The sequence below is a fragment of the Pipistrellus kuhlii genome, unplaced genomic scaffold (assembly GCF_014108245.1).
Source record: "Pipistrellus kuhlii isolate mPipKuh1 unplaced genomic scaffold, mPipKuh1.p scaffold_m20_p_13, whole genome shotgun sequence".
NCBI classification, from domain to species: domain Eukaryota; kingdom Metazoa; phylum Chordata; class Mammalia; order Chiroptera; family Vespertilionidae; genus Pipistrellus; species Pipistrellus kuhlii.
The window spans coordinates 10,426,102-10,453,543 of NW_023425438.1; the positions used below are offsets into that span (position 1 = coordinate 10,426,102).

Genomic DNA, 27,442 nt, shown 5'->3' on the forward strand with positions numbered 1-27,442 from the left:
ATGCCTCTGTGGTCATCTTCCCAACGGAGCTGGAAGCTAGGGCAGAAGGACACGGTGGGGGCCTCTCCCCAGCTCCCCAGACAGGACTACGAGGCGCTGCAGGAAAGGTGCCTGAGGAACGGCTGCCTCTTTGAAGATGACACCTTCCCAGCCACCCTGAGCTCCATCGGCAGCGGGCACCTGCTGCAGAAGCTGCCAGGGCACCTGCAGTGGAGGAGGCCAACGGTAAGGGATGGGGAGGGGGTTGCCAAGCAAACACACAAAATGTGTCAACCCAGACCTTCCTTCTGAGGGCTCAGAGCTTCTGATACTCAGTCTTACTGCCATTTATTCCCATGAGATGGGAACTGGGTAAGTCCCCACACACCCATTTTCCAGGAAAATAAACAGGGGTGATCTTGGGAGGGGTCTAAGATGTAGCTCCCCCTCAGGCCAGTTGCTAGCAGTTGCTAGCCAACTACAGTAGGTCCTGGTTAGCTTCCTCTGAGATGGCCAGGCATCCTGAGTCACAGCCAGTGCAGTCTGCCAGAGGAACACATTTTAACATTTCACACGCCATTCTCCCCAAATCAGCCTCATGAGATACATAAATTAAAACCCATGGACATGGAAAATAGTTGGATGAAGGTCTGGGAAGGCAATGAGAGTGAGGAGGGGTGGTCAATGGGAAAAAAGGGGAACAAACATCTGTAATACTTTAAACAATAAAGAGAAAATTAGATAAGAAGAAAGAAGCTATTAATCATTACAAAAGTATTCTTTATAAATGCATCAACAATTTCTTTAAAAGGCAACTTTTCAATGTGTTCAAAAGCAATTATTCTCCCCCAGACTAGATTTACATGTAAGTCCAAAGCACATTTAGTAAAATCAACCTGTACTACAAACTCTCCTCTTTTCTCTTCCCTAATCAGCCATTGCCATAAAAGCCAGACTTATTATATTAAGTCCCTACTCTGTGTAAGATTCCCAGTGCGCCTCCTAGAGGCAGTCATGATTCTACTTCTCCCAGAAAATCTTGGGAACTGCTGATACAGAGTTTGTCATGCAATTGACCTTGCGTGGGCTGTGTCCACAAGGACTGGGGGATTGAGTGCAGGTCCTGGAGCACTAAATCCCTCACCCCATCCCAGGCCACATCTCAGCACAGAAAGCCCAAGAGGCAATTATTTGTGGGTTAGGGGCAGGAAGAAGTAGGAGAAAAAGAATGAGAAGATCCCTAGAAAAACAGAATACCCCCTCTAAGAGGTGCTCCCATTTTTAATAGAAACTCCAAGAAAATGCATTTTTGGTGCAAGTGCCACTTCTCAATATCCACTCAGAGTTCTCCAGGACCTGACTTACATGAGCTTTAAGAAGGAATGAGAGGTACAATGGACAGAATATGTATACCAGGTTTTCTGGGACAGCCATGATTTTATATATAGATATATTCCATTTTGATGTCCCCATATGTCTAGTTTGGGCATATGGGACCCAATGGTCACTGTGGCTCTAGGAGCTTCTTCTGGTCAGAAGGACAATTCCATCTGTCTCTGCAGGAACTACATGTCAACCCCCACTTCTATTCTGCCAAGGCCAAAAGGCTGGATCTGTGCCAGGGATTGTTAGGTAAGTCTGCACGCCCTTGAGACACACACTTAGCAGCTGGGAGCCTGGCCCGGCTAAGGGGAAGAGGAGAATCAAGAGATTCTAATGGGGGAAATGGCCACCTGAGCTCTACCTCGACATGCTGTGTCCTTTGCTGGGGAAATGGTAACAACTGGTCCTACCAAGATGCATGGGAATGTCAAAACCTGCCTAATCATAGCCATAGCTGGTTTGGCTCAGTGGATAGAGTGTTGGCCTGCAGACTGAAAGGTCCAGGGTTCAATTCCCATCAAGGGCAAGTACCTTAGTTTCAGTCTTGATCCCTGGCCCTGGTAGGGGCATGTGTGGGAGGTAGCCAGTTGGTATGTCTCTCTCACATCAACATTTCTCTCTCTGTTTCTCTCCTCCCTTCCAAAAAATCAATTAAAAAATAATCTCAAGTGAGGATTAAAAATAGCAACAACAACAACAACAAATTCCAAACTCACAAAACCCCTGCCAGACGATAATCTTCATTATGAGTTTTTAGGTCTAAAGTCTTGTCTTGGGAAGATGTGCTCACTCTACTTTAGTCCCTGTAATGATTCCTTCTTGGCACACCTGTCACTAGATGCCCCAGAATAGAGTCCAGGAAGGCCTGTTCTCAACCCAATATTCTTTTTAGAGTAATAGAAATAACTGTTGGCCATGAGAGAAGGCACATGAGCAGTGATACCCATGTTACAGACGGGAAAGAAGCCCAGAGGGTTGAGGGTTTCCCAGAAGAATATAAATCAGTTACAGAGACAGAAAGTTTGGTTGTGTTTGGGTCCATGTTCCTGAGGATGGGACATTTGACAGGCAAAAAGTTTGTCCAGGAATATGACTCAATTCTTGTTTCTAGCCAATGCCCCCACCCCAACCCCGCACCACACTTTCTCAATCACCCTCTTCCTCCCCAGTACCCAATTCCCTTCTAAATTAGGCTACAAGTTCAGAAAGGATAGCAATTTGGATCAGGTATTTCTTGCATGTAACAAATCCTCAGTAGATTCATGCAGGCACCTGTAGCATACACATGCATATGCAGTACATCCATGCAGACACCTGGAGAGTGTGCATGCCTGTGCAATGCCTCTATACAGATACTGTCTGCTGTCTCGCTTAGGTGACTGCTGGTTCCTGGCTGCTTTGCAAGCTCTGTCTTTGCACCAGGACATCCTGAGCCAGGTTGTCCCCCTGAATCAGAGTTTCACCGAGAACTATGCTGGCATCTTCCAGTTCTGGGTGAGTGACCTCCTGCTGCCCCTGTCGGGTGGAACATAGGAAAGAAGGATCTTGGAAAAGTCGTGTCCTTGTCTCCTGGGCTTACCATGTTCCACCATAATCTTCACTCACCAGTGGGCACACTCTCCTTCCAGTTCTGGCACTTTGGGAAGTGGATTCCTGTGGTGATAGATGACCGACTGCCCGTGAATGAAGCTGGACAGCTGGTCTTCGTCTCTTCCATCTTCAAGAACTTGTTCTGGGGAGCTCTTCTGGAAAAGGCCTATGCTAAGTAAGACAACCATGGGAAATCTTTTTCCTCCCCTCCCCTTTCCCTCCCCCTTCCCCTCCCCCTTTCCTCCCTTCCTTTCCCTTTCCCTTCCTTTCTCCCTCTCTCTGTCTCATCAATATTGAGGGAAGGCAAGATGAGGTAAGTAACATTTATGAAGTGAGATACTTGATTCAGTGAATATATGTGACATATCCATAGCCTTTTATGTAGGGGTCATCCCATCTGAACAAATGTTCAGAAATTTGCCTTCACTAACGGATGGAGTTGCTCTCAGGATAAGAACTCTGAGCATATATTTCCAGATGCATGCCCAGGGAATAACCAAGCAAGACTCCTTTGGACCATCCCATGCTTCAGCCTAAATGCCCCTTCCCTTCTCTGCCCATGTTTTCTCCTCCCGGACAGGCTCTGTGGCTCCTATGAGGACTTGCAGCGTGGACAGGTGTCTGATGCCTTTTTGGACTTTACCGGTGGAGTGTCAGTGACCATCAAACTGGCAGAAGCACCTAGAAACCTCTGGGACATACTAAGCCGAGCCACCTATGGCAGAACCCTCATCGGTTGCCAGACCCACTCAGGGGTGAGACTCGGCTGTGAGCCAGCAGAGTGTCCTCCTTCTCTGCTGCCACCCTCTCCAGCTACCAGTTGCTGTTCTCACCTCAGTGGGAGCCTCAAGACTTTTGCCAACCCCTGCACCTACCATCCTGATGTTCACCTTGAGCATCTCAGGGCAGGCAAGGCCACCATAGAGCACAGGCAGTGTGCAGAAATGGGAGTTGGCAGTAAGTGTTGACCATATGTGAGGTATTCTATTAGCACAGCTGTTTCTTGCTGTCTAATTTAATAACAACCAAGAACATGGAAGTGAGGCAGGGATCCCTGGGTTCAGCTGTCCCAGGATCCCTCCACCAGCAACTGTGTCACTTTACTAAGTTAGTGGCTTTGAATCTGAGCTCACTCTCTGTAAAGTGGTTACAAGCCCTGCAGAGTGGTACCCTGACTTACAGGCTTGAATGAGATGGGGGATGCTGAAGAGCTATGAAAACTATAAGGTAACACAGGGCAGCGGAGGTCTCTCCCACCCCCTCCTCCTAACCCTTGCTACAGCCAAACAGGCCCCTGGGTAAGCAGGACTGACAGTGTTTTTTTGTTTCTACAGAACCAGAGGGTGCTGGAGAATGGGCTGGTGGATGGCCATGCCTACACTCTCATAGGAACCAGGAAGGTGGGTAGAGCCATGCCCCCTGTTTCCCTTCAGCACCCCCTTCTCTCCTAAGGCTTCTTGCCAAAACCTGGGGTCATCTTATTATCTGTGTCTAATCTGGGGCAAATTCTCTGGTGGATCCTCCAGTGCCTGCCAAAGCCAGCAGGATTTCCCTTACCTCTGTACCTATTTTCTGGGGTCAAGTGGTAGGTCTAGCCCTTGCCACCATCACTGCCCCATCCCGACCTTCCATTCCATGGGGAAGCCCCAGCCCATTGGCCATTCGTCCCTGCTGTGCTTCACAACCCTCCTTGAACTTCCCTTCCCTCCAGATTCCTGCTCTTTTCTTACTTGCTCCTTTTCAGCAGTCTCCCAGTTTCTTCCCATCTCTACCTACCTTTTGAGTTCTGCTAAGCATTGAAGGAGGAATCAGACAGGGACCCCGCCTACAGAGAACTTACAGTCAAGTATGGAGACAAACCATATCTGAAAATGATAAGAAAGCATAGGTGAAAGACTTTAGGGGTGCAGAAGCTAGGAGAGAAGCATTCAAAGGCTTTCCAGAGGAGGTGACACTGAATTAGTCCCTGAAAGATGGTGGATTTATATGAGCAAAGGGCATTCCTGGCTGAGAGAACAGCATGTGCGAAGTGTGGAGATAAGCAATCAGTGGGTTCAATCTTAAAGAACCTCGAAAGGCTCACTTATTGAAAGTCCCACAATTTCCTTTAATTCTGTTTCAAATTTCTCAAACTCAATTCATGCCTGGACTCTCTTTCCTGCTAGATATCCACCAATCATTTGTGTATGTGTGTAACTAAGAACTTGACCTTATTTTCATATTTATTTAGCAAAATCTATTTTTTGTTAACATTTGTATGTTTATTTTAATATTTTGTTTTAGATTTATTTAACAACACTTGATAGAACTTAGCACGTACTATGTGCTAAATACTGTCCTAACTGCTTCACAAAAGTTAATTCACTCAATCTTCACAACATCTCTGTGAGTAGGTATTAGTGTCCCAGGGTTTCCATAACTAGTTACCACAGGTAATTAACAGAAATGTATTCTCTCACAGCTCTAAGGGCCAGAGTCTGAAGTCAAGGTGTCATTAGGGCCACACTCCCCATTTCCCCCACCCCCCCAAAGACTACAGGTCTTCCGTCCTCTCACAGTCAGGGGTGGCTCTCAGCCTTCCCTCGCTTGGGAAGCATAGCTCCAAGCTCTGCTTCCATCTCTGTGTGGCCTTCCATGGCCTTCTCCTCTGTGTCTTCTCTCCCCAACCCCCCATTTTTCTTGTCATTGGTTTTAGGACCCACCTTGATCCCCGATGATTTATGTATTTATTTTTACTGATTTCAGAGAGGAAGGAAGAGGGAGAAAGAGATAGAAACATCAGTGATGAGAGAGAATCATTGACTGGCTGTATCCTGCAAGCCCCCCACTGGGGATTGAGCCCACAACCTGAGCATATGCCCTTGACCAGAATCGAACCTGGGACCTTTCAGTTCACAGGCCAATGCTCTATCCACTGAGCCAAACTGGCCAAGGCAATGATTTCATATTTGCATTTGCAAAGGCCCTTTTTTCATATAGGTCACATTGGTAGGTTCTGGGTAGACACTTCTTTTGGGGGCCACCATTCAATTTTTTATAGCAGATGTGACTCTTAGCTGCATTTTACAGATCAGGAAACAGTCATGGAGAGGGTAAGTAACTTGCCCTACATCTCCTAGCCAATATGTAACAGCCATTTTCTCCTCTGCCAACTCTCAGGGGCCTCTGATCTTCCATTTCAAAGTCTCGTGTGCAGGTGTAAATCTCACCTAGATATCTGTAGCCCTTGCCCTTAGCACTCGGACCAGCCCCCTAAACCACTTCTCGTTTTGTGCAGGTGACCTGCCACCACAAGCCTGAATATCTAGTCAAGCTGAGGAACCCCTGGGGGATGGTGGAATGGAAAGGAGACTGGAGTGACAGGTGAACTTCTGAGCTGGGCTGGGAGGGTGAGGAAGGGGGTAAGTGAAGCCTGCAAAGGAGGTTGCCATGTGTACACAAACTCCAAGGTGTTCTTCCCTTGGATCAGAAAAGTTTTCAGATTGTGAAGGTCAATCTCTCACATTTATACAAGGTTTAATGATATCTAGATTACTTTCTCATTCTTATAGTAATGAAGGTTAAATGTTTATTAAGAACTGGCCAGCACTGTGCTAAGTCCTTTGAATTTTTATCTCATTTAATCCTCCAAATAATGCTATTATAAGGTAGGTGTTTTGGGCTGCATTTTACAGATGAAGAAACTGATGCTTAGACTAAGTGGATTATTTAAGGTCTCAGCATGACTCAACCAAGGTCTTTGCTGTCTAGTCCGATGTTCTTCCCCTGGCATGGCTTAATGCACTACTGGACTTGTTGAATCAGAGGTGAACAGATCCGAATTGGGCTCTACATTCTGGTCCTATGTAATGACCTTAGGTTGTTTCTGCCCAAAGACAACTCTACAGGGATGGGGGCTTTACAGACTACAGACTGGCTATAGGGCACAGGCAGAAAGGGAGACCATTGGTAAAGTCCTCCCCCCTCTTGCTATGAAGATTTATAATGCCTGACCCTGTATAATACTTTAAAGGACAGAAACATTCCCACACACTCATTGTCACTTGATCATTTTTATAGATGAAGAAATGAAGGTTCAGAAAAATTACTTGAATTCCACTCCTCATAGAATGTGCTGCACTTGATTTTTTATGCACGAGTAAAGAGAATTGTCAGAGGAGCTGGGTCTATGTGGAAAATGGTACTTAAAGATATATAAATTTTAAAGTGTTACCAAAATATAGTATCATGACATTGATTTTAGTTTATCTCACAGAAGAACAAGTACATACATTAGAGATAGGTGATGAATTAATTTACTTTCGTTAGTTGTGTGATTTTGGAAAAGCTTTTCATTTATTTGAGCCAGAGGTATGGTGAGGATTAAATAAAGTGACGGGATTTTATTTCATAGAGGTCAATCTGCTGTTAGTCCCATCCAGTGTATATTTTCATTTGAGATATTGCATTTTCTAATTCTAGAGATTCCATTTGAGAATATCTCCCAATTCTCTCATCATTATGTCCATAGTTCCCATTACAACCTGGAGAATATAGAATGGGTTTTAATGTCTTCATTTGCTAATTCCATTATCTCTCTCATTTCTAGGTCTGTTTGTCCTGTTTTATTCCTGGTCATGGATCACATTTTCTGCTTTTTTATACACCTAGTAATTTTTTACTGGATGCTGAACATTGTAAATTTAAGTTTCTGAGTGCTGAGTTTTGTTGCATTCCTTTAAAGGATGTTAGTTTTGTTTTGTTTTTTTTGTGGCAGGTACTTAAATTGCTTAGGGATAACTTGAAGTTTTATTTTAAAGCACTTTTAATACAGAGCTAGAGAAATCTTTATTTCAGGGATAATCTGATCCCACTATTAAGGTGTTGACCTTCTGGGATCTCTACTAAAAACCCCATATAGTCAACAAGGTCTTTCAACTCTGACTGGTGGGACTTTAAATGATTCCCAACCTTGTGTCACCTCTGGAAATTCTTCTGTGTATAGTCCAGTATCATGGAGGATTTCTTTATGAATACACACATTTGATTTCAGCCAAAGACTCAAGGGAGCCCCTATGAAGTTCTCTGGAGCTACTTCTTTACGTAGCCCCCTTCTCTCAGGCACATTGCCCAGCAAAATCTAGCTGTCTTGGCCTCCCTGAACACTGGACTCTGTCTCCTACACTCAGCAACACTGCTGTGTCCCTTTTGGGGTCCACTTTTCTGCACCACTGCCCAGGGAAGTCTAGGCAACGTTAGGACTCACCTCCTTTGTTCCCTTCCTCTTGGGGGTCCCAATCCTGTGCTGCCTGCCATCTAATGTTTGGAAACAGTAGTTCCTTATATTTTGTTTATGGTATGAAAGTGATACAGGAGAGCCTCATCCTTCATGGCCAGAAATAGAAGTCCAAAACGATGGGCTTTGAAAAGAAATAATTCTAATATTGGTTCAAATAGCTTTGTGACATTTAATAGTCTTGTGGCTTCAAGCAAGTGATTTAATCTCTTAACCTCAGTACCCTGATCTCTAAATTGGCAATAAGAACCCCTAACCTGTGAGGTTGTTAGCTTTAACTGAAATAAAGCACGTCAAGAGCCCCGCCCAGAAATGGGCTCATAGTGAATAATCCATTCCATTAATGTTACACATTGCTTTGATAATGTAGAATGTGAGACTTAGTTGTCTGCAAAGGCAGCATGAAGATGAGAATAAATGACAGCCCTTCAGTAAATAGCACACTTACTGAAAAATTTCTCGCATGTCCTCCACAATCCTCATGAAAACATGTCTTTTCTGTTTTCAGCTCAAGTACATGGGAACTACTGAGCCCCAAGGAGAAGATGGTGCTGCTGAGAAAAAAAGATGATGGAGAATTCTGGTATTTGACTCGAGGACCAGGGACAAATGCCCTGGCTGACAAATATTTAGTCACCCATCCAGCAAATATTTGTGGGGTACCCCACGTATGCCAGGCATCTCCTATACAGAGACTAAAAAGATCACTGTGGGGCTCACAGTCTAGCAGGGCAAACAGCCCCTGCAAACACACAGTCACACTCTCTGTGACAAGAGCAGTGACCAACGGCCCACAGCTCAGAGGGTGCTCAGAGCAGGGTGTGGGGGTGGCCACCTCTTCGCAACTTCCGCTCTGCTCTTGTGTCACTCAGTACACTCCATCTCAAGGTTATGCCTTTCCTGGCCTAGAAAGGAAATGAGAAAAGAAGGGACTACAAAGTCTTGCCAAACTATAAGCCACCTCATCTGTGCCCTCCAGAGCCAAATTGTACCACTCCCACTGATTCCAAGGCCACTCACCTCTTATTATGAAGAGTCACCCAAACACCCTGAGCTGATGCTGCTTCTTGCTGTCTGACATGAGACCCTTCTGCTCCCATTCGCTTTTGCTTTTTACCCTTACTATCAACATCCACTCTGTTCCCAGGAGTCCTCTTCTCTATTGCCTGTTCTTTCCGGCTGGCTGCCGCCCTCACTCTCTTTTGAAATAGTCACTCAACACAAGATCCCGGCAAATACTGTTATTCCCAACTCCAGATAAGTGAACTGAGCGTCAGGCAGCTCAATTAGCATGGCTTGATTGCAAAGCCAGTGAGTAGGAGCAAAGATTTTTATCCATTAATGATTAAGAACATGTTGCTGAACATCTATAAGTCAATTGACTGGTTATAAATGCCTCAATTAAGCTTTATCAGGGCAACCAGCAAAGCAGCAACATTCTGCTCCAGGAGCAGTCATATGAGGCTGTTTCCAGCCACAGGAAGGGTTTCTCTGAAGCTCCAGCAACATGTGATGGACCCTCACACTGGTCTAGCCAGCCTCGCTCCCCTGTCCAAAGCCTGCTAGGCTCTGCACAGGGGTGTGGAGGATGGGAGAGGGCTGGGATGCCGCTGCTCTGATCCAGCCTCCCCGTTGGTCCTGATAACTAGACATCATCTCATGTGTCCCTGTGTGGTTCCCTCTTCCTCTCCAGGATGACACTTCAGGACTTTAAAGTACATTTCAAGCTTCTGGTCATCTGTAAACTTACCCCAGGCCTTCTGAGTCATGAAGTGGGCCAGAAGTGGTCGTACACTGCACAGGAGGGGAGATGGGAGAAGGGGACCACTGCTGGGGGCCCCATAAAGTCGCACCAAGGTGAGTGTGTGCACAGGAGCTGGCCAAGGTTCTTGGGTCTAAAGTGGTAGTTTTCCCAGGCAAAGGGGGGGGGGGGGAGGAGAGGTGTGCAGAGCCATCATGGACGGCTGTGCAGCTTGTGCCCTGCAGAGGGCATCTGGCTGAGGGGCAAGGGGGTCTGCTGACCAAGCTGACTGCTCTGGTCCTGGGCTGTGTCCCTGGGAAGATGGGGCACCTTTGGTCCTAATTTGCAAAGGCATGAAAAGCTGCCAGCCCATTGGGGGCTGTGTTTCCAGAGGGGCCTTTTCCTAATTAGTTCCAGGAGGCCACAGGCACGCACACATGGTAAAAGGGTGGGCTGCATCTTGGTTTTGGTTTTAGGGCAAGGCGATTGATAGGTGGAAGTAACCACCCCTTAACAGGGTGGGCGGGACTAGTAATTACGTCATCTGCATCCAGCCCACCTGACCTAGAACTTAGTAGGGATCAAGATTTCTAGGTCCTCAATGACAGGAGACAAGCACATCTAAATTCTCAGAATGGAAGCTTTGAGGGCCCCTGTCCCTTTATCCCCAGTGGAGGTGATGAGTGATCCCTTTGGAAGAAGGACCTGTTGAGTATGACCTCAGCGGGCAGTGGAGGCCTGAACTCTGGTGTCCCCTTCCCACCAAATGCCCTCCCCCCAACTGAAGCTGCCCTCAAGCTAAGGCCTGGTTCCCTTAAAATGCAGATGCCCTAGGGGCCATGGCACGCTCTCCCCAATTAGTTGAAGAGTCACTTACTCAGGCAGCAGTTGCTTATGGGACAGGAAGCCTGTGCCTGGCACTGTGCGAATAACTCAGCCCCATGTGTCTGTAGAAGAGCTGGGCGGTAACGGTGAGATGGGAGGGTGGATAGAGCTGAGGCTGAAGAGACCCCGACTCTTTCCAGATGAACCTCCGGGTGGGCATCCTGGGGCAGGTGTCTGGATCCATGCACCTTTCAGTGTTGGGGGAGCCACATGCTGGCGGAGCTGAGGACTTGTCTCACTTGCTGTTTTTAGCCCGAAACACATTTTGGAGGAACCCGCAGTTCCTGCTGACCGTCTGGAGGCCGCAGGAGGGCAGGATGTTCCTCACGCCCTGCAGCGTGCTGGTGTCCCTGCTCCAGAAGCCCAGGCACAGGCACCGCAACCGGAAGCCTCACCTCGCTATCGGCTTCTACCTCTTCAGGGTAGGTGGGAAGCTGGGGCTCGCGGCCTCGCACGGGGTCTCCGGCTGTTGCCCTTTCTTCCTGCTTCCTGTCATCTTCACTATCCGTGTCTGTCTACATGGGCTCACATCCTGGCTCTGTCCCTCAGCAATGACTATGTGATGTTCTTGCGCTGAACATCAGTTTCTTCATCTGTAAAATGGGGACAATGATATTTATGCAAAGAGCAGAATAAAAGACCACATGGCAGTGCTTTTCCTTGTGTCCGGCACATAGTTTACAATCGATACTGGTTTCCTTTTTGTCTCTGAAAAAGACAGGGTTGCCTTCCCTTGGCCTTTTCCAGAATTCTGATGGTGGACTAAAATGTCACTGGAACAGAAGGTCTCATGGGAGGGAAGGGGTCTCTGGGGAGAGTCTTCTTATATATCAGCTTTCTTTCGAGTCTATGCTGGCAAAGAGCCAGATTCACTAACAAACGAGGTCTCCTTTGTCTGTTTTACAGATGAGCAGGGTGAGTTCCACTTGACCAGCTGGCCCTGGTTTGGAATGAAGCCACCTATGGCCCAGCCACTGTGAGGTTCGGTTTGACTGGAGCAGCTTTTTCCAAGGAGCTCTGAGAATGTCTCACAAGGATAGCAATGGCCTCTGTGTTGGAGTGGGGGGTGGTGAGCTTCTGCTGTTCTTTCCTATCCAAGGGCCCCAAGAACTCCTTATACCTCTACAGGGAGGTCTCTGAGCCTGGTGCAGAAGCCATAAATCTTAGAATTTATTAAATCCCTACATAAATACCTAGGGCCAATATCGAAGACTGTCACAGCACAGGAAGGCTGATAAATCACAGCCTCGCCTGAGTTATGAAACCCACAGTAAAACGGATCTATAACATATGAGACATGAGGAGACCATGAGGCCCACCTTTTTGGGGACAAGGGCCAAAGGATTGGAAAATGGGACAGAAATGTGAGCAGACGACAACAACTCTGCATTTCAGATGCAGTGACAGCCTGGAGGGCTCCGTGAAGGAGGCGTGGACCATCCTGCCCAGCCTCTGCAGGGTGGCAGCGATTTATTTTGGTTCCCAAAGAACACAGGAGTGAAAACTGCAGTTTTCTCAGACTAGACTAAACAATGTAAAATGATTTTTATAAAGAAACCATTTTGCATTGGGTGTCTAGGTCAGTTTTGTGTGGGTTTTTTTGTTTCCTCCTGTGGGAACACTGAGTGATTGATCTCTAAATTGCCTATTCATCTAAAAAAAAATGTTTCTATCAGGACTATTGTATTTATAAACAGAATTTGGGTCAACTACAATAAAACTGTAAATAGAGCAAAACTGTGAGCTAGTTAAGAACTTAAAAGGCAAGAAAAACAAAGTAATAAATACATGAAGGATAAGTAAGCAGTTGATTCTACCAGGAAAACGAAACGTAGGATAGCTAGTATGGCTAATTATAACATTTAGTTCTGCAATTCCTAGCAGCCAAGGCCAGGATGGCAACAGGATGATTCTGTGGTTCTCATTGTCTGATCAAAGAAAGTGTATGCCATCAGGAGAGACATTTGTGTCCTTGGCTCTGAGTGCAGTCTGTGAAATATGACTTTGCTTGGATAGATAGTGTCTTTGTTAACAGCTGTAAAGAATGCCCCATATGGACCTCCTCTTCCTCCGCAGCCTGGGTGGGAGCAAAGGGAAGAGGAAGCAAGAGAGAAAAAATAGAGAAAAAGGGAGAAATAAAAGAGGGAGGGTGGAGGAGAGAGAGAGAGAGAGAGAGAGAGAGAGAGAGAGAGAGAATATGAATATAAGATAAACAAAACACACATCCAGGCAATGTTGGAACCAGAGCCCTGATTCAGGTCTTGTGAGCTCCTGTCCAGTCCTCCTTCCCCTTGAGGCAGTTTTCACTGAGATGATGTGAAAGTCCAGTTTATTTGTATGTAGCTGTTGTGATGGTGGGAAGATGGTGGGTGATGCATCTGCATCTGTGACCATAATCAACCTTGAGCTCGCATCACATGCACAAATGCAGTCTCAGGAAGTGTACAGAACATGGGCGTTGGGACTCCTACCAGCTGGGTGGCTTTGGCCAGATGACTGAACTTGGAAAGTGCAGGCACAGGGACATTGCTCACTTTACTTTGTGTAGGACGTTGTTTTCACAGTTATGGCAAATCAATTGGTAGGTGTTCGTTCCGCCCCACAGAGGGTTCCAGCAAATGGTGCCCTCTCCGGACATGTTCTGTCTTCATCTCCAAGCTCCTCCCTCTTTCACCCCAACCTCCACTGGGGCAGGTGGGATTTGGCAGAGAAGAGGCCACCGTACTCCTGGCTCCTGGCCACAAGCCTGGGGTAATCTCTTCAACTGGTGCCCTCTGTCTTCCATCTGCAGTTCTATGATGACCTGAAGAAACTGCCCCCTGAGTTCTTCTTGCAAAATAAACCCCTGAGTTTTCCTGAGGCGTTTCTCCCAGAAAAAGAAGTGAGTAAGGAGCTGTGGCTGGAGCCGGGGACGTACCTCATCGTGCCCTGCACATCGGAGGCCTGGCAGGAGTCGGAGTTCGTCCTCAGAGTCTTCTCCAGGAAGCACGTCTTCTAGTACGAGCACGGGCCTCTCCCGGAGCTCGGGCCTGGTCGGGCCTGGGGCGATCAGGAGCGTGAGGTGGGGAGGCAGCAGATGGGGTCTCTGTGGCCAATACAGAAGAGAGACTGGGAGATCAGGAGAGCAGGGCAGCTTTCTACATGGAGGACATCCTTCCCTTCTTCCTTCCACTCTCTTCCTACTAACACATGAACACTGTTAGACATTACAGAGAAAAAGACAGAACAGGCACACGCATGGCCCCTGTCCTCCAGAAGCTCAAGGTCTGGAAAGGACACAGTCACAGTTGTTTTTGTTATACTGTGTCCAGTGGAAGCATTTATCTGTACAGGTGTTAGAAGAACATGAAGAAGGAGCATCAGCTAACCTCCCATGACCCTGGGGAAAGCAGGGGTGGCTTTCAGGAGGTAGTGATTCCTAAGGGATGACAGGGATGGTTGCGATGAGGGGAGGCTGCCATCATTCGGCAGACCCAGACACCGCAGGTGTGTGCAGGTAAACCAATATGTACACATCCCAGCCAAACTTAGTATTTGGCCTATGATTGTTTGGACATGACAACCCTTCAATGCTTAGAATCCAGTTTTTTTTCCTTCATGTTTTGACCATGGATAGTTTGACTTGATCTCAAGCATCTAAAATATGAGTAGGAATCGTTAGATGAGGGTAGGGGGAAGTAAAAGGTGTGCTGGGCAGAGGGCTTGGCGTGAGCAAAGGCATGAGTTGAGAATCAGCACCAGGCACCTGGGGAGATGCAGGTAGTGTGTCTGGACTTACACTTCATGGAGAGGTGGGAAGTGAGGTGTGAGAGCTGGACAGGCCCACATGATGTATCAGCTAAAGAACTGGGAAGAGTTCCTGGGGAGAGGGAGAAGATTGGCCAAAAGTTTCCCAAGATGATCCCCAAGAAGGAATTCTTTCTTTTGTTTTCCCTCAGTGAGATTGGCAGAAATTCCAGAGCTGTCTTCTCTAAGGTAAGTAGTCGGTGGAGTTCTGCATGGCTGGGATTGTTTACAAAGCCAGGGTGCTGGGTTTCTCCCCTCATGTTCAGATCTTGCAGACCCTACTCTGTGGCACATAGGATACATTATCTATTGTGCCCTGAGAGTTCCCAGATTCTGCTGTTTTTGCACCAAGAGAACTGCCCTTCTGGTCAGGTCCTGTCTTCAAGGGCCCTGAGCCCCAGGGGCATGAGTTATACTTTTACCTTCTTCTTCTTCTCTCTACCTGGTGTTTCTTTTGCCCATTTCATTGTTTGCTATTTCCCCAAAGGAAGCAAGAATTGGAGAAACGAGGGCTGTGTGAATGCTGTGGTAGAAAATTTAAGACAGTGCTCAAGGTCAAACTTCTGGATCTCAGAAGCCTGGGAGCTGTGAGACATGAGTTGTGTGTACGAGAGCCTGTGTATCCAGATGAATAATTACGTCTCTCTATGTGTCTGTTCCTGTAGGAAATTGTAGACCAAACTGAAGGGCAGGATGAAGTCTTTACCAAACTCTTTGAAAAGGCAAGTTGAAGATGTGTGGTAGCCAGAGGTGGGCAGAGCAGGCAAAGTGGAGCAGATAACTGCATTGTTATGTGTTTGACCTGCCTGACCTTGTGTATGAACTGTGATTTAAGGTGACCTGTTCTCAGAGCTGCCACTTTCTATTCAAGTCCTCAGTCTTTAGACAAATGCGTGGAGCTGCTATCTCCAGAAGGCTCCTGTAGAATGCCTATCGGTTCTTGGAAGCTACACTAATTAGTTGTAGGGGAAATGGAATATAGCAGAGTCAGAACTTAGTAGTGGGAGTGGGAAGGTGTGGCAATGACCAACCTTGGGGCCTTGGGGAGGGACATTAAGGGAAGCCCAGAGAGAAAGACCTCTTGGGTGGTATTTTGGGAAGGGGGTGAGTCTGGTAAGAGGACCTTGCAAAGGTGGAGGGCCCAGGGTTAAACACCTGGTCTCCTTGAGTTTTTTTCCCCTGGGTTGATCCCAATCTGGATGAAGCGGGGAGTGTGGAGGCTCTAGAGGCCTGTCTGTCCTTAACCTGCAGGACAATAAATCTATTTGGAAATGGGACGAGAAATACATTGGAAATCTGGGGTCTGGCATCCCCCACAATTTCTTTTTTTTTTTTATAATTTATTTTTTATTTATTTTTTATTTTATTTTATTTTATTTTTATTTTATTTTTATTTTGTACAGAGAGGAAGGGAGAGAGATAGAGAGCTAGAAACGTCGATGAGAGAGAGTCATCGATCAGCTGCCTCTTGCACACCCCCCACCGGGGGTGTGCCCGCAACCAAGGTACATGCCCTTGACCGGAATCGAACCCGGGACCCTTCAGTCCCCAAGCCGACGCTCTATCCATTGAGCCAAACCGGTCTCGGCCATCCCCCACAATTTCATTAAAAATGGAAGAGCATGTTAGTGACACTGTGGATTTAATTAATATATTTCCTGCCCTCCCATCTTCTCTCACATTCACCCCTGGTGCTTTGACTAATGTAGCCAGAGGCGGCACGTCAAAATTTAATGTGTTGTTTATAAAAGTTTTTCTCTACACCAGAGGTTTCCAAACATTTTCTGCTGCTGCCCTTTTATGTAATGAAATCTCATAGAGAATACCAATAAATCTGAAATGGGTTAAAGTTGTATATTATTGCCTACGCCAGTGTGGCTCTGTTGTTTGAGCCTTGTCCCATACACCAAGAGGTTGCTGGTTCTGTTCCCTGGTTGTGAAACTTGATCCACAGCAGGGGGTGTGCAGAAGGCAGTCTGTTTTTAAAAATATATATTTTATTGATTTTTTTACAGAGAGGAAGAGAGAGTGATAGAGAGTTAGAAACATCAATGAGAGAGAATCATCGATCAGCTGCCTCTTGCACACCCCCTACTGGGGATGTGCCCACAACCAAGGTACATGGCTTTGACTGGAATCGAACCTGGTATCCTTTAGTCCACAGGCCGACACTCTATCCACTGAGCCAAATGGGTTTCGTCCAGAAGGCAATCTATTGATGTTTCTCTCTCTCCCTCTCCCTTCCTCTCTCTCTAAAATCAATAAGAACATACTTTAACACATTTTTAAAATTGCATATTATGAATATGTATCCATCTGATAAGTTTAAATTTGTGATCTTTGTATTTTGTTAACATAATTTCAAGTTAAATGTTAATGTAAATAATTGCCTCTGATGAATCTAAAATGAAAATCTGGAATCTTGGCTGAGGATATTTTATTAGGAGTGAAATTTAAACCAAATTGTTTGCTCAGCTCATGAAGCATCTCTATAGAACCCAGATGGAAAGACAGTGTTCTAGGCTATTTCTTAAGAGCCCTGCCCGGCTGAGAAGCCCTAGGTTTGGCACCCAGTTAAAAACTATTGTAAAAGTTCTTATGAAATTCCAGATTCAATTTCATGACTAGTCACATTCCTTATGGGCAACATTATGGTGTCACTTATTCTGTCCAGAAATGGCATCTGTGCCACACCGAGCGGATGCTGGAGTGGATGCCTCAGCCCCTGTGAGCTGGGCCCCTCTGCATCTAGTGAGCCTCCTATAATGATGGTTTTTCTCCCGCCCCTCCGCTTTCACTCCAGTGTCCAGAAATAAATGCAGCTCAACTGCAGAGGATCCTGAACCAGCTGACCTGGTCAGGTGAGTACTTTGGAGCCATGCCTCCTGCAGGATGCAGGCACCACCATTTTGAACTCTGAGTCTGTGTCCCTTTCCACTGGTGGGATGTGGGAACTGTTGTGTGTGGGTTCCCTGAGCAGCTGGGTCTTATACCAGGATGGGTCCTGTGGTCCGATAGAGCAGTAAGCGAATTTACGCAGCTTGGAAACTAGTTTTATTTTTTGTTTGTTTTGCCGAGTATGTGTGAGGAGACAAATGATAGTGAAAATGAAGATTTCTACTATGTTTCTAGTTTGAGAAGAATAGCTGAGTACTTCCTTCTTGGCATATAAATTCAATGTGGAAAATCTATGCCCACTTCAACAGGGCAAATAAATATTAAATATTGACTAGTCCACTAGGGGGCGCTTTGATGAATTCATATTTAAGTGGATCAACCTGTAAAAATCTGGAAAAAGGAAGCACATCACCTAGGAGGGCTACAAATAGGTGGTGAGGAGACCATCAGGTGAAGCCTTGGATACATCATTAGGAAAGCTTGAAATTCATATTAAAACAATTTATAAGTATATTTTGAGTGAGACTAACATGATTTCTACAGGAAGGAACATAAACTTCAAAATGAAAAAAAGTAAGCCAAAAAATTAAAGGCTATTTTCTACCTCACATCTGTGATTGCTTTTTGTTTATATGAAAATAAGACTTCAAACCCAAACAAGTTAGAGGCCAGGGTATTATATAACTCAGGGCTTGAAATAACTTCCAGATGGCTTCTCAAAGTGTACTTAGGGTACAAGAGCCAGAAGAAGAGACTCTAGAAATGGTAGGATACAAGAGTTCTCCCTCTGTCACACTGGGAGAAAAAAATTCAGGGAAATTACCTAGAAGAATGCACTTTAAAGATGGTTCAAATCCTGCCTTAGCCAGTTTGGATCAGTGCATAGAGTGTTGGCCCAGGTTCAATTCTGGTCAAGGGCACATGCCTGGGTTGCAGGCTCCATCCCCAGTGGAAAGTGTGCAGGAGGCAGCCGATCAATGATTCTCTTTCATCATTGATGTTTCTGTCTTTCTCTTCCTCTCCCTTCTTCTCTGAAATACATTTTAAAAAATGGTTCAAATACCTTGATCATAAGTATGCAAATTGATTTTCTAAGAAATGTCCAGACAGATTGCTTCCATTCATTCCTCTGAGAAGGTTCTGGCTTGATAGGTGAGGGAACTATTGTGAACTTTGGTGAAGGATTTGGAAATACCTCCTATAACAAAGGATGGTGTGTGGCTTCTAAAGTAGCAATATGAGATGTATTCACAAGTTTTAGCACCAGGCCCAAAAGTTAAATATAAAACCAGAGGGATCATTTTCTGTTATAGCTGAGTATCTAGATGTTTAGAATCTTTGGATTCTGCCCTTACCCTCCACCTCAACCCCCTCCTCCAAACTTCCTCCTTTCACTTCCTCAACTTTTATTAGTGGTTAGGAAGCAGATGTGGAAGGCAGGTGGACCAGATGTGTGGCTGGCACAGCACTGGGAGGAATCGTTATCTTAGACAGCAGAATTGAAATTCAGAACATTCCCTACAAACTGTGCCCTAACTTAAAAGATGAAATTAAGTCAGGATGATCATTCAAAACTACCGTTTTGTTACTTTAAAAATATATATATTTGCACACATTCCTCACAGAAAAGACCTCATTTTGTGGCAATTGATGGGTACGATCTCTGGTTAATTTAGGTGACTTCGAGCTTAACATGAGCTGATGGTTTCAAATCGTTGCCATTAAGTGCACTAATTCAGATTTAGGCTGTATCTAATGGAAGCATTTAGATTTGTGTGTTTGAAACTGTGTTCCCTGAAACATTAGAAACAAGAGGTTTCAGTAAGTGTTTCCTGAAAAAGAAGGGATTAGGCTCTGTGGTCAGTTGCGGTTGGGAAATACTGTGTCAATTAAAATTTCAGTGTTGGCCCCTCAGTACGTATCATGTATTAAGGTGTCGGGTGAATGGAGAAAAGCACCTATAGATACAAATTATGTCAAAGGCGAACTCAAAGGTCTTTGTGTGCAGAAAATCTTCTTTCGAAACCTAAGTTGGAAAATGCAGGCTGAAAAATTTGCAAGTGATAGACCCATTTTCATATATACTCTGCTTAACCAAGTTGCATCTGAAGGGTGCGATCCAGGCTTGGTACCATATTTATAGAGATGCTGGCCTTTTCTGAGGAAAGGCCTCCATTCACTAGGTCTAGAAGAAGTTGATGAGATTTTAGAAACCATATTGTCTGGGGAACCATTGGAGAAATGTGGAGAGGAGACAAATACCCATTAATGCTTTTCTGGAGGCAGAATGAAGACTAGTGAGTGGAATGTATAGGAGCTTCCTTTGTAATTAACTTAGGAAGTGTCTCCTGAACGGAGCTAGCCATCCATGTGAGCACCCATAATTGACTGACCACCGTCAAGTCATCGGAGGAAAGCATCCCTAACTTAGGTGGGAGCTTGAACAAGATGATCTCTCAGATCTCTCTCCATAGCTCTCCGATGCTGGCCCTTGCTGGGTGGAAGGGGTGAGTTCTTCTGCCCCACGGTGTAAGCAACGCCAGGCTCTGAGTAGGGTTCTCCACAGGGATTTACATGCAACTTGGGTGCAAGGATCACCACCAAGCGTCCCCTCTCTCCATGGCTCTTTGTCTCTTCCCTTCCCACATCAATGATAGTTACTGGAACCCGTGGCTGGCCGAGGCAGCACTGTCTGGTCCCATTAGAAAAGGGCCATGCCAGGCCATCCTGCCCAGCCCCCATGTGCTCTTCCTGTTCCTCTCCAGGTCTGGGGAGCACACAGCCCATCTTCAGCCTCGATGCCTGCCAGGGCATCCTGGCCCTAATGGACGTATCCTTTCTGGTCTATGGGAGGATGCACGCTGCTGGTTGAGAGCTCCACCCTGAGCCAGGCCGCCTGGGTGTGAATCCCAACCCCAGTGTGTACCAGCTGGGTCATCTTGGGCAAGTCACTCAGCCTGCAGGTCCACATCTACAGCATGAGATGTATTCAAGCCTGGTCAGGAGGGGTCATTGTGAGAATGCAAATGGGACAAACTATGTAAAAAGTGCTTGGGGCAGGTCTGTCTTCAAAAAAGTGATCAATATAAACTATTGGTAACAATAGTCTGAGAGTGCCAACGAGGCAGCTGCAGGGTGGTGGTTAGTTTCCAGATTTATAGGGCACTTAACAAGAGTTGAGGATCCTAAGTTTTCTGTTTGGTGACCAGGCAGTGGTTGCCCTCATTGACAGGTCAGAAGCTGGGAGCTCAGAAAGTCCAACAACTTGCTGGAGCTCGACTCTCTTGGTTCTCAGACCTTCGGTTCTCCTAGCAAACCTTCTGCCTGTCTAAGGGGACACTTTAATCCAAGTTTGGTTGTCCGTACTACAGATAGGCAAATAGGATGGATGTGTATGTGGGATGGGGGTAGGGAATATTGCAAATACAAAACACCGTCTTTGCAGAAACTTTGCAGAGGGTGTGGACAGCATGGGATGAAGGTCAGGTGTCCCAGCATTGGAGCAGATCCCAGCCTTGTCTCCCGCTGCATGAACTTGGATGCAATCAGACTCTCTGGTCATCTGTCATGGGGCCAGTGGACACCTGTCTCACCTGCCAGTTGAAAAAGGAGTCCCACCAACATAGGAGCCTGTCTCCCTGATGCAAGGGTATCAGGACACAATGACAAGACCAACCACTAAGCTGTTAACTTTCCATAAAATGACTAAATATAGGAAGCATACTGAGCCACCTGATTCCTTCCATAACTTGGTTTTAGCAATAATGAAAAAAATGTTACGATGTGCTTTTAAAATTTAAATCACCTCAGATTGGCCCATGTCAAAACATCCGGCTTCACTAAATACATGGTAGCTGTTGTCATTGCCACTGTTGCCAGCACCATCAGCACTTCTCCCCATGCTGCTATGTTTCAGCTTTCTGTCCTTTCTAGCAAGGGCCAGGAGCCCTAGGCTGGACTCTCTGGCAAGGGGAGGCCACTGGAGATAGCTGACCTTGAACAGGGTTGTCCATACATTGCACACTGCTGTGTGGAGGGCCAATCCCTGCTTCCAGAGGCATAGGTGAAACTCCCCTCACAGCTTTGACCTTAACCCTGCTGCCAGCTTAATGCATCAGGCACCGTGAGCATCCAGGAATTCAGGGACCTGTGGAAGCAGCTGATGCTCTACCAGGTAAGAACACATCTTGACCACACCTCCTTGCAGGATGCCGCAGAAAAGGCAATCCTGCAATGTCTGTAAGGTACTTACTTCTCTCCCTTTCAGCCCTTTACACCCAACTACTCACCAGATCCTCTCTACTCTGTCTCCAGGGAGCCCTCCTTCTCTCTGGCAACCGCAGAGAGCCTTTTGCACTAGTCCCCTGACTCTCTAAAGCCCACATGAGATCATCACTTCCCATGGCCTCAGAGGAAGTCCACACTCCTTAGCGTGGCATTAAAGTCCTTCATAAACTTTAATGGCTCCTTCCTACTTTTCCAATCATTGCTCAAAATTCTCCCCATTGTCTCCTGAATCATAAAGTTGGAAGCCCTTCGAAGTTTGGATATTGGGCTGAGATTAAACACCTTTATGCATACGCAGACTGTCTATCTGCCGTGACCAAAAGACCGTCCCTTTCTCAGAGGCTTAAGAAGAAATGGGAGAGGTGGTGAGATCCTGGATGGACCCTCCACCGTGTTCTCATCCTGGCAGCATGCCCTGCCGATGGAGCCTACACTCCCACCTGTGTCTGCAGCGTAGATGCTGTTGGAAGAGGGGCTCTCGGGTGGTGGTTGGAAATGCCTGGCTCCCTTAACATTCGGTTCTTTGTAGGCAGTTTTCTACAAGCAAGACAGTACCCAGTCAGGATGCCTGAACAGGTCCCAGCTGCGGGCTGCCATAAAGGATGCAGGTAGGCCTGAGGGCACCTGGTGCTAGAGAGCATACACAGGAGGGGTGGGGAGAGTCCATAGCATTCTGGAGTAATTCTAATGCACAGTTACTCCCTGAGTCCAGAGATCCAAACACATGGGCCTACAAACAGCAAAAACATTTGTTACTATCACTATAATCACTGCTAACAATTATTGAGGGGTGGCCCATCCACGCTCTCACTTAATCTTCAATAATGCCCTGTTCTCACCCCCACTTTACAGAGGAAAAACAGTTGAGCTCAGGGAAGTTAGGTGTCTGCCTAGGGTTTAAATACGGGACCACCAGGTGCCAAAGCAGAGGGTCTTGACCCTGACAGACGCACCCCCCCCACCCCCCACACCCCGCCCCCGCCTTGAAGGCCAGTGACTTTTTGGATGAAAAGAGCCTCATGCTGGTTGCCCAAGGAGAGCAGGAATGGGGAGTGGAGACAAAATGAATGAACTGAATAATTAAACAATTCACAATGAAGTCCATAAAGGAAGACCCCCATGCTTTCAGGATTCAGGGCCCAGGAGAGAAGGAACGATTTAAATAAAGGGTCTCAAAATGGGAGGGGAGCTGGGTGTGAGGTTCCTGGCACCGAGGGCAGGAGTCCGTGTTCACTGCAGGAATCGTGCTCAGCGATGACATCTGCCTGCTGATGCTTATCCGCTACGGTGGCCCCAAGCTCCAGATGGACTTTGTCAGCTTTGTCCTCTTGATGCTGCGAGCAGAGAAGGCGGAGAGTGAGCTGCTGGGAAGCTGGGAAGGCGGAGCTTCCTCTGCCTGGATTGCGGGGGCGGGGCGAGGGGGGGGGGAGAGGCCGGGGGGGGGGGGGGGGGGCGCCCCCTGCAGGCCAGGGAGCCGGGCGGGACTCTGGCTGCCTGCCAGTCCAGGTTGCATCTACCCACACTCACTTGCACCCTGCCTTCTCCAGGAGTGGAGGTTTGAGGCAGCTCACTTATAATACATGTGGCCACATATGGTTCCCCAATTGAGTTCCCAGATGAGGGGCCCTATGGGGGGAACAAGTTTATAATATTTTCAAAACGTATTAGTTGTGTTTCTTTCCTCTACATTTTCACAGGTATCTTCCAAAACTTAACCCAAGATGGCAAAGGGATATACCTCCAGAAGCCAGAGGTAAGACTTTCTCCATGGAGTTGAATCACATCATCCAAGGTAGAGAGGCCACTGCAGGGCCAGGCTCCTGTGAAGGAAAAGGGCTTGGGGGCGCCCTTTATTCTACTGAGTTCAGGATGTGGCACTGCATTCATTCATTTATTCATCAAATACGTACTGAGCACCCAGCCTGTGCTTCACACATATGAGGGAAACAAGAGACTGACTCAGGGTACCCCATGACTTTGATCATGATCATGCCATGTGACAAATCCACACAACTTCAGTGGTGATGACAGCACACACTTAGCTCCCCAGTCCCATGCTGGGAGTCAGTGGGATTTGGCTATCTGGCTAGTGATTGTGGGTGAGCGGGGGCTTTTCTGGCACCTTCACTGAGGAAGGCTTGCCTTTCTCAGGACAATGACACTATCAAAGGGGAGTAAATTGAAATATGCAAGATCTCCACACCCGGGGACAATGTGCCTTGCAGTTCATTCTGTTGTCTAAAGCAAGTCACATGGCCAAGCTGCTTCCAAAAGATGGGGAACTGGCCTTTTCCTCTGTCATGGGAGGAACTTCAAAGTCACTTGCAGAGGGTATGAACCCAGAAAGGGAAGACCTGGGCCAGCAATGAGCTTGAGCATGGACAGTCACAGGAGAGCTGGTCTAGGTAACATGTTCCACAAAGGCTTTTCTGGCAAGGTGGCATTGAAGTTGAAACCTCAAAGATAAGAAAGAGCCAGGGCAGCCAGAGTGGAGAGCAGGAAAGGCCCAGGCCAGAAGGAAGGGCGAGTACAATCCTGGCTAGAATGTAGAGCATGAGGAATCTGTGAGTCTGAAACCATCAGGACATACAAGCCGGAAATAAATCTCATTCCAGGAGTTGGTTTGGAAGAGATTCTAACTTAGTCTCTGAGCCATTATCTCCAATCTCATGCAGTGCTTTGCACATAGTAGAGGTACTTGACAAATGTTCGTTGAGTGAATGAGGTGATATGCTGAGGAGAAGACACATATGTGCCTGATACCGATTGTCTTCTTTGATCATTCGAACTGCGTGGGTTTATGGAGTACCTGCTATGTGCCAGATGTGGTGCTAGGTGGTGTTTGCTGCAAAGACATTGCAGTCTGGAGTCTGCTCTTTCTTTCTAAAACACATCCCCTGTTTGAGCTGATAAGGAAGGGCCTACGAAAAGCTTTGGCCTCACATGTCCATTTTGTGGAATATCTTTTCAGGATATAGGGACCCACAGCATGTGTTTCCCCTCAATTGCTCCCATATTCAAGTGTGAAGGTGGGATTCAGCTGAGAAGCAATGGATAGACTCCTGTGAGCCTGTCCCCACCTAAGATCAGTTCCTGATCCCAAGCAGTGCTTCCACAGTGCAGGCTCAGAGCTGGGAGAATGAGACAGTATGAGTGGGCCATTGAAACAACCCACAGCCTGAGCAGGCTAGCAATGCAAGGTGCTACAATGGAAGGAGGACTGGGCTGAGACCTGATTGAACTCACAGCACCCTTGTAACTAGCAACGCTTATTAAATCTCTGGGCCTCTGCTTCCCTGTGTGAGTAATGAGTGGACTAGGCTAGGTGCTCCCTAAGAACCTCTCCAGCTCTGACCATTTCTGGTTTCATGAGGAGGAGATCCTCAGGGCCATCCAAGGAGACCTCCAGGGAGTGGCAGCCAACTGGTTGGAATTTCACTCCAGGGTTTTCTTTGACACCATCAGTACCCCACTTCACCATCATCATCTTTATCATCACCAGCAGCAGCATTATCATCCGGATGTAATTGGCCCGTGGAGTGGTTTCTCCAGAAGTCCCCTCTATGTGAATTAGAGGCACCATCCATCACACCCACATAAAGCTGTCAGACAAATGGGCCTATAAATGTAAACATGTAGAATGTGCTCTAATGGATTTCTGCTACCCGGTCAGTCCACACACCTGCACACACAGCTGTCACGAGCATGCCAAATTGAGTTCATGGGGGATGAGGAGGGGGGAGGAGGCATTGAGAACTGAATACAGAATCAGCCTGTATCTCGGCTATCATCATTCACAGGCACCACGAGAAGTCAAGGTTGATTATGTTTCAGGTTGATTTATACTTATTACCAGATGGTGTTGGTCCCTCTGGCTAAACCATTCATTAATGTCCTGTCTCCATGGCTTCTTATGAGTGAGGGGGAGGAAGCCCAAGTTCTATGTCAGGCTGAGAAACGAAGCACCTTCAACGGAAGGTCAGAGGCCAGGCTGCACTGACGGTCATTTGCTTCCCCATCACGTCCAGTGGCAGATGATGACTCTGTACTGCTGAGAAGGCCGGAGCGTCACGTGCCCTCACTGAGGACTCTCCATATGGCCCACAGGAGGCAACACCGATGCTCTGCGCACTTTCTGTTCTTCCGGACCATGTCTCCACTGGGAAGACTTCTCTCCTGTAGATCTTCCCTTCGGATGGCCAGTGTGCAGAAAGGGAAGGGAGGTAGCAAAGACTGCCTTGGACTTGTCAAGACCGGCTCTTGTTCCCTATGGCTACAACCTTGTCCCACGCAAAGATGCTACCTGAGGTGGCCTAAGCAATGTGACTCCAGAGTTGGTGTCTTCACCTCTATACAACACTGCCCCCATGGCTGTCCAACTTAAATGGCCATAGAAGTGTCATCACATTTGGGGTAAGAGTCTACGTTTCAAGAGCTGAAGAGGAAATGCTGTGTCCTTGGACAAACTGTACCCCCATTTACAAACTGGTGGAGCCACGGGCTCCTTTTTAACTGTTTGGGTATGGGGTGAGGGTATGTTGAGGTTTCAAGAACACATAACACCGGCAGGGTCCAGGTGGAATGGGCTGGCTCTGGAATCTCAGGTCACTGGGTGGTCTTCTGACAATATATCCTGATGACTGGATTTGGGGGTAGAGGGGAAAGACCAGGGATTTAAAACACCCGAATTCTCACAGATCTTCCTGTATGTGGCAGGTGTCAGTCTGTTTACTTGACCTCTGGACTGTCAGATCCATTTCAAATCAAGCCCAGAAATCCTTCGTGTACCTACCTCAAAGAACACAAATCTGTGCTGCATCATAGGGTCAATCAGTGGCTGGCTGGTATATCTGATTTTTTAAACCACAGTGACACCTCACTTTCATAGCATCCCTACCCATCCAGAACCCCAGTGGAAAACCAGATCAAAGGCCATTTCCCAACACCCATGCATTTTACTCATAGGCTAGCACCTCCTAGCCATTCATTAAATTTTCTTAATTTACAAACTATCCTAACAAACATGGCTAGTTGGTTTCCAAGTCCTTAGCAGACTAGAGGAAAAGGCTGAAGAATGAGATAAAACCTGTCCATTGACAGAACTAAAGCCAATTTCACAGCCTGATAGATGGCCGCTGTAGGAGGAGGGAGCACTGTCCACACCTGGCTAAAGAGATAGAAAAGTATTTAATTTAGAGAAATCTTTATTTCTTCCAAATGACAAAATGCAAAATGGATTGCTGTCAAGTGTGAGATACATGAGATAATACTGGTTTTATAAATGATAATCATGTATTTATAATCTTTAAAAGATTTTAAAGTCAATTTTTGTATTGCTATCTCTGTCTTAAGATTCTGCCATTGCAAATGATTGTTTTCATTAAACAGTTACTACTTTGATCCATGAAAGCAATCTTGGATTTTTGGGGGCCTGGGGGTGTTGGGGAGGTGGGACCATTAGCCCATTCATGATACTTGGGGTATAGTGTGATGGGATTTGTATCCAAATAAAGTCTGACTTCTTGGCGGTCGGAACTGCCCTCCTATGCCACTTGTGTGGCACCCCGAGTCTATGTATCACTGTGGCGACTCAGGAACCTCCACCCACAATTCCCTCC

At 46.8% G+C, this 27,442-nt stretch overlaps 1 protein-coding gene across 1 annotated transcript; it reads left to right on the top strand.

The window, feature by feature from the left end:
* CAPN14 (calpain 14) lies at positions 1-25,351 on the top strand. Its single transcript, XM_045581006.1, has 22 exons — positions 1-225; positions 1,542-1,611; positions 2,738-2,856; positions 2,991-3,127; positions 3,533-3,707; positions 4,287-4,352; positions 6,230-6,315; positions 8,736-8,810; positions 9,921-10,084; positions 11,106-11,275; positions 12,622-12,630; positions 13,645-13,850; positions 14,792-14,828; positions 15,305-15,361; positions 17,443-17,500; positions 20,303-20,367; positions 21,643-21,711; positions 22,354-22,432; positions 23,064-23,180; positions 23,522-23,577; positions 24,796-24,853; positions 25,290-25,351. Exons 1-22 carry the CDS (start codon positions 1-3, stop codon positions 25,349-25,351), a joined length of 2,160 nt encoding a protein of 719 aa, XP_045436962.1.
* The last annotated feature ends 2,091 nt before the right edge of the window (positions 25,352-27,442 follow it).

Excerpts from the sequence above, each read along its gene's own strand:
- CAPN14 (XM_045581006.1), top strand. The coding sequence starts at position 1 with ATGCCTCTGTGGTCATCTTCCCAACGGAGCTGGAAGCTAGGGCAGAAG. Across the intron at positions 1,612-2,737 it reads TCTGTGCCAGGGATTGTTAG|GTGACTGCTGGTTCCTGGCT; the intron begins GTAAGTCTGCAC and ends TGTCTCGCTTAG. Across the intron at positions 4,353-6,229 it reads CTCTCATAGGAACCAGGAAG|GTGACCTGCCACCACAAGCC; the intron begins GTGGGTAGAGCC and ends CGTTTTGTGCAG.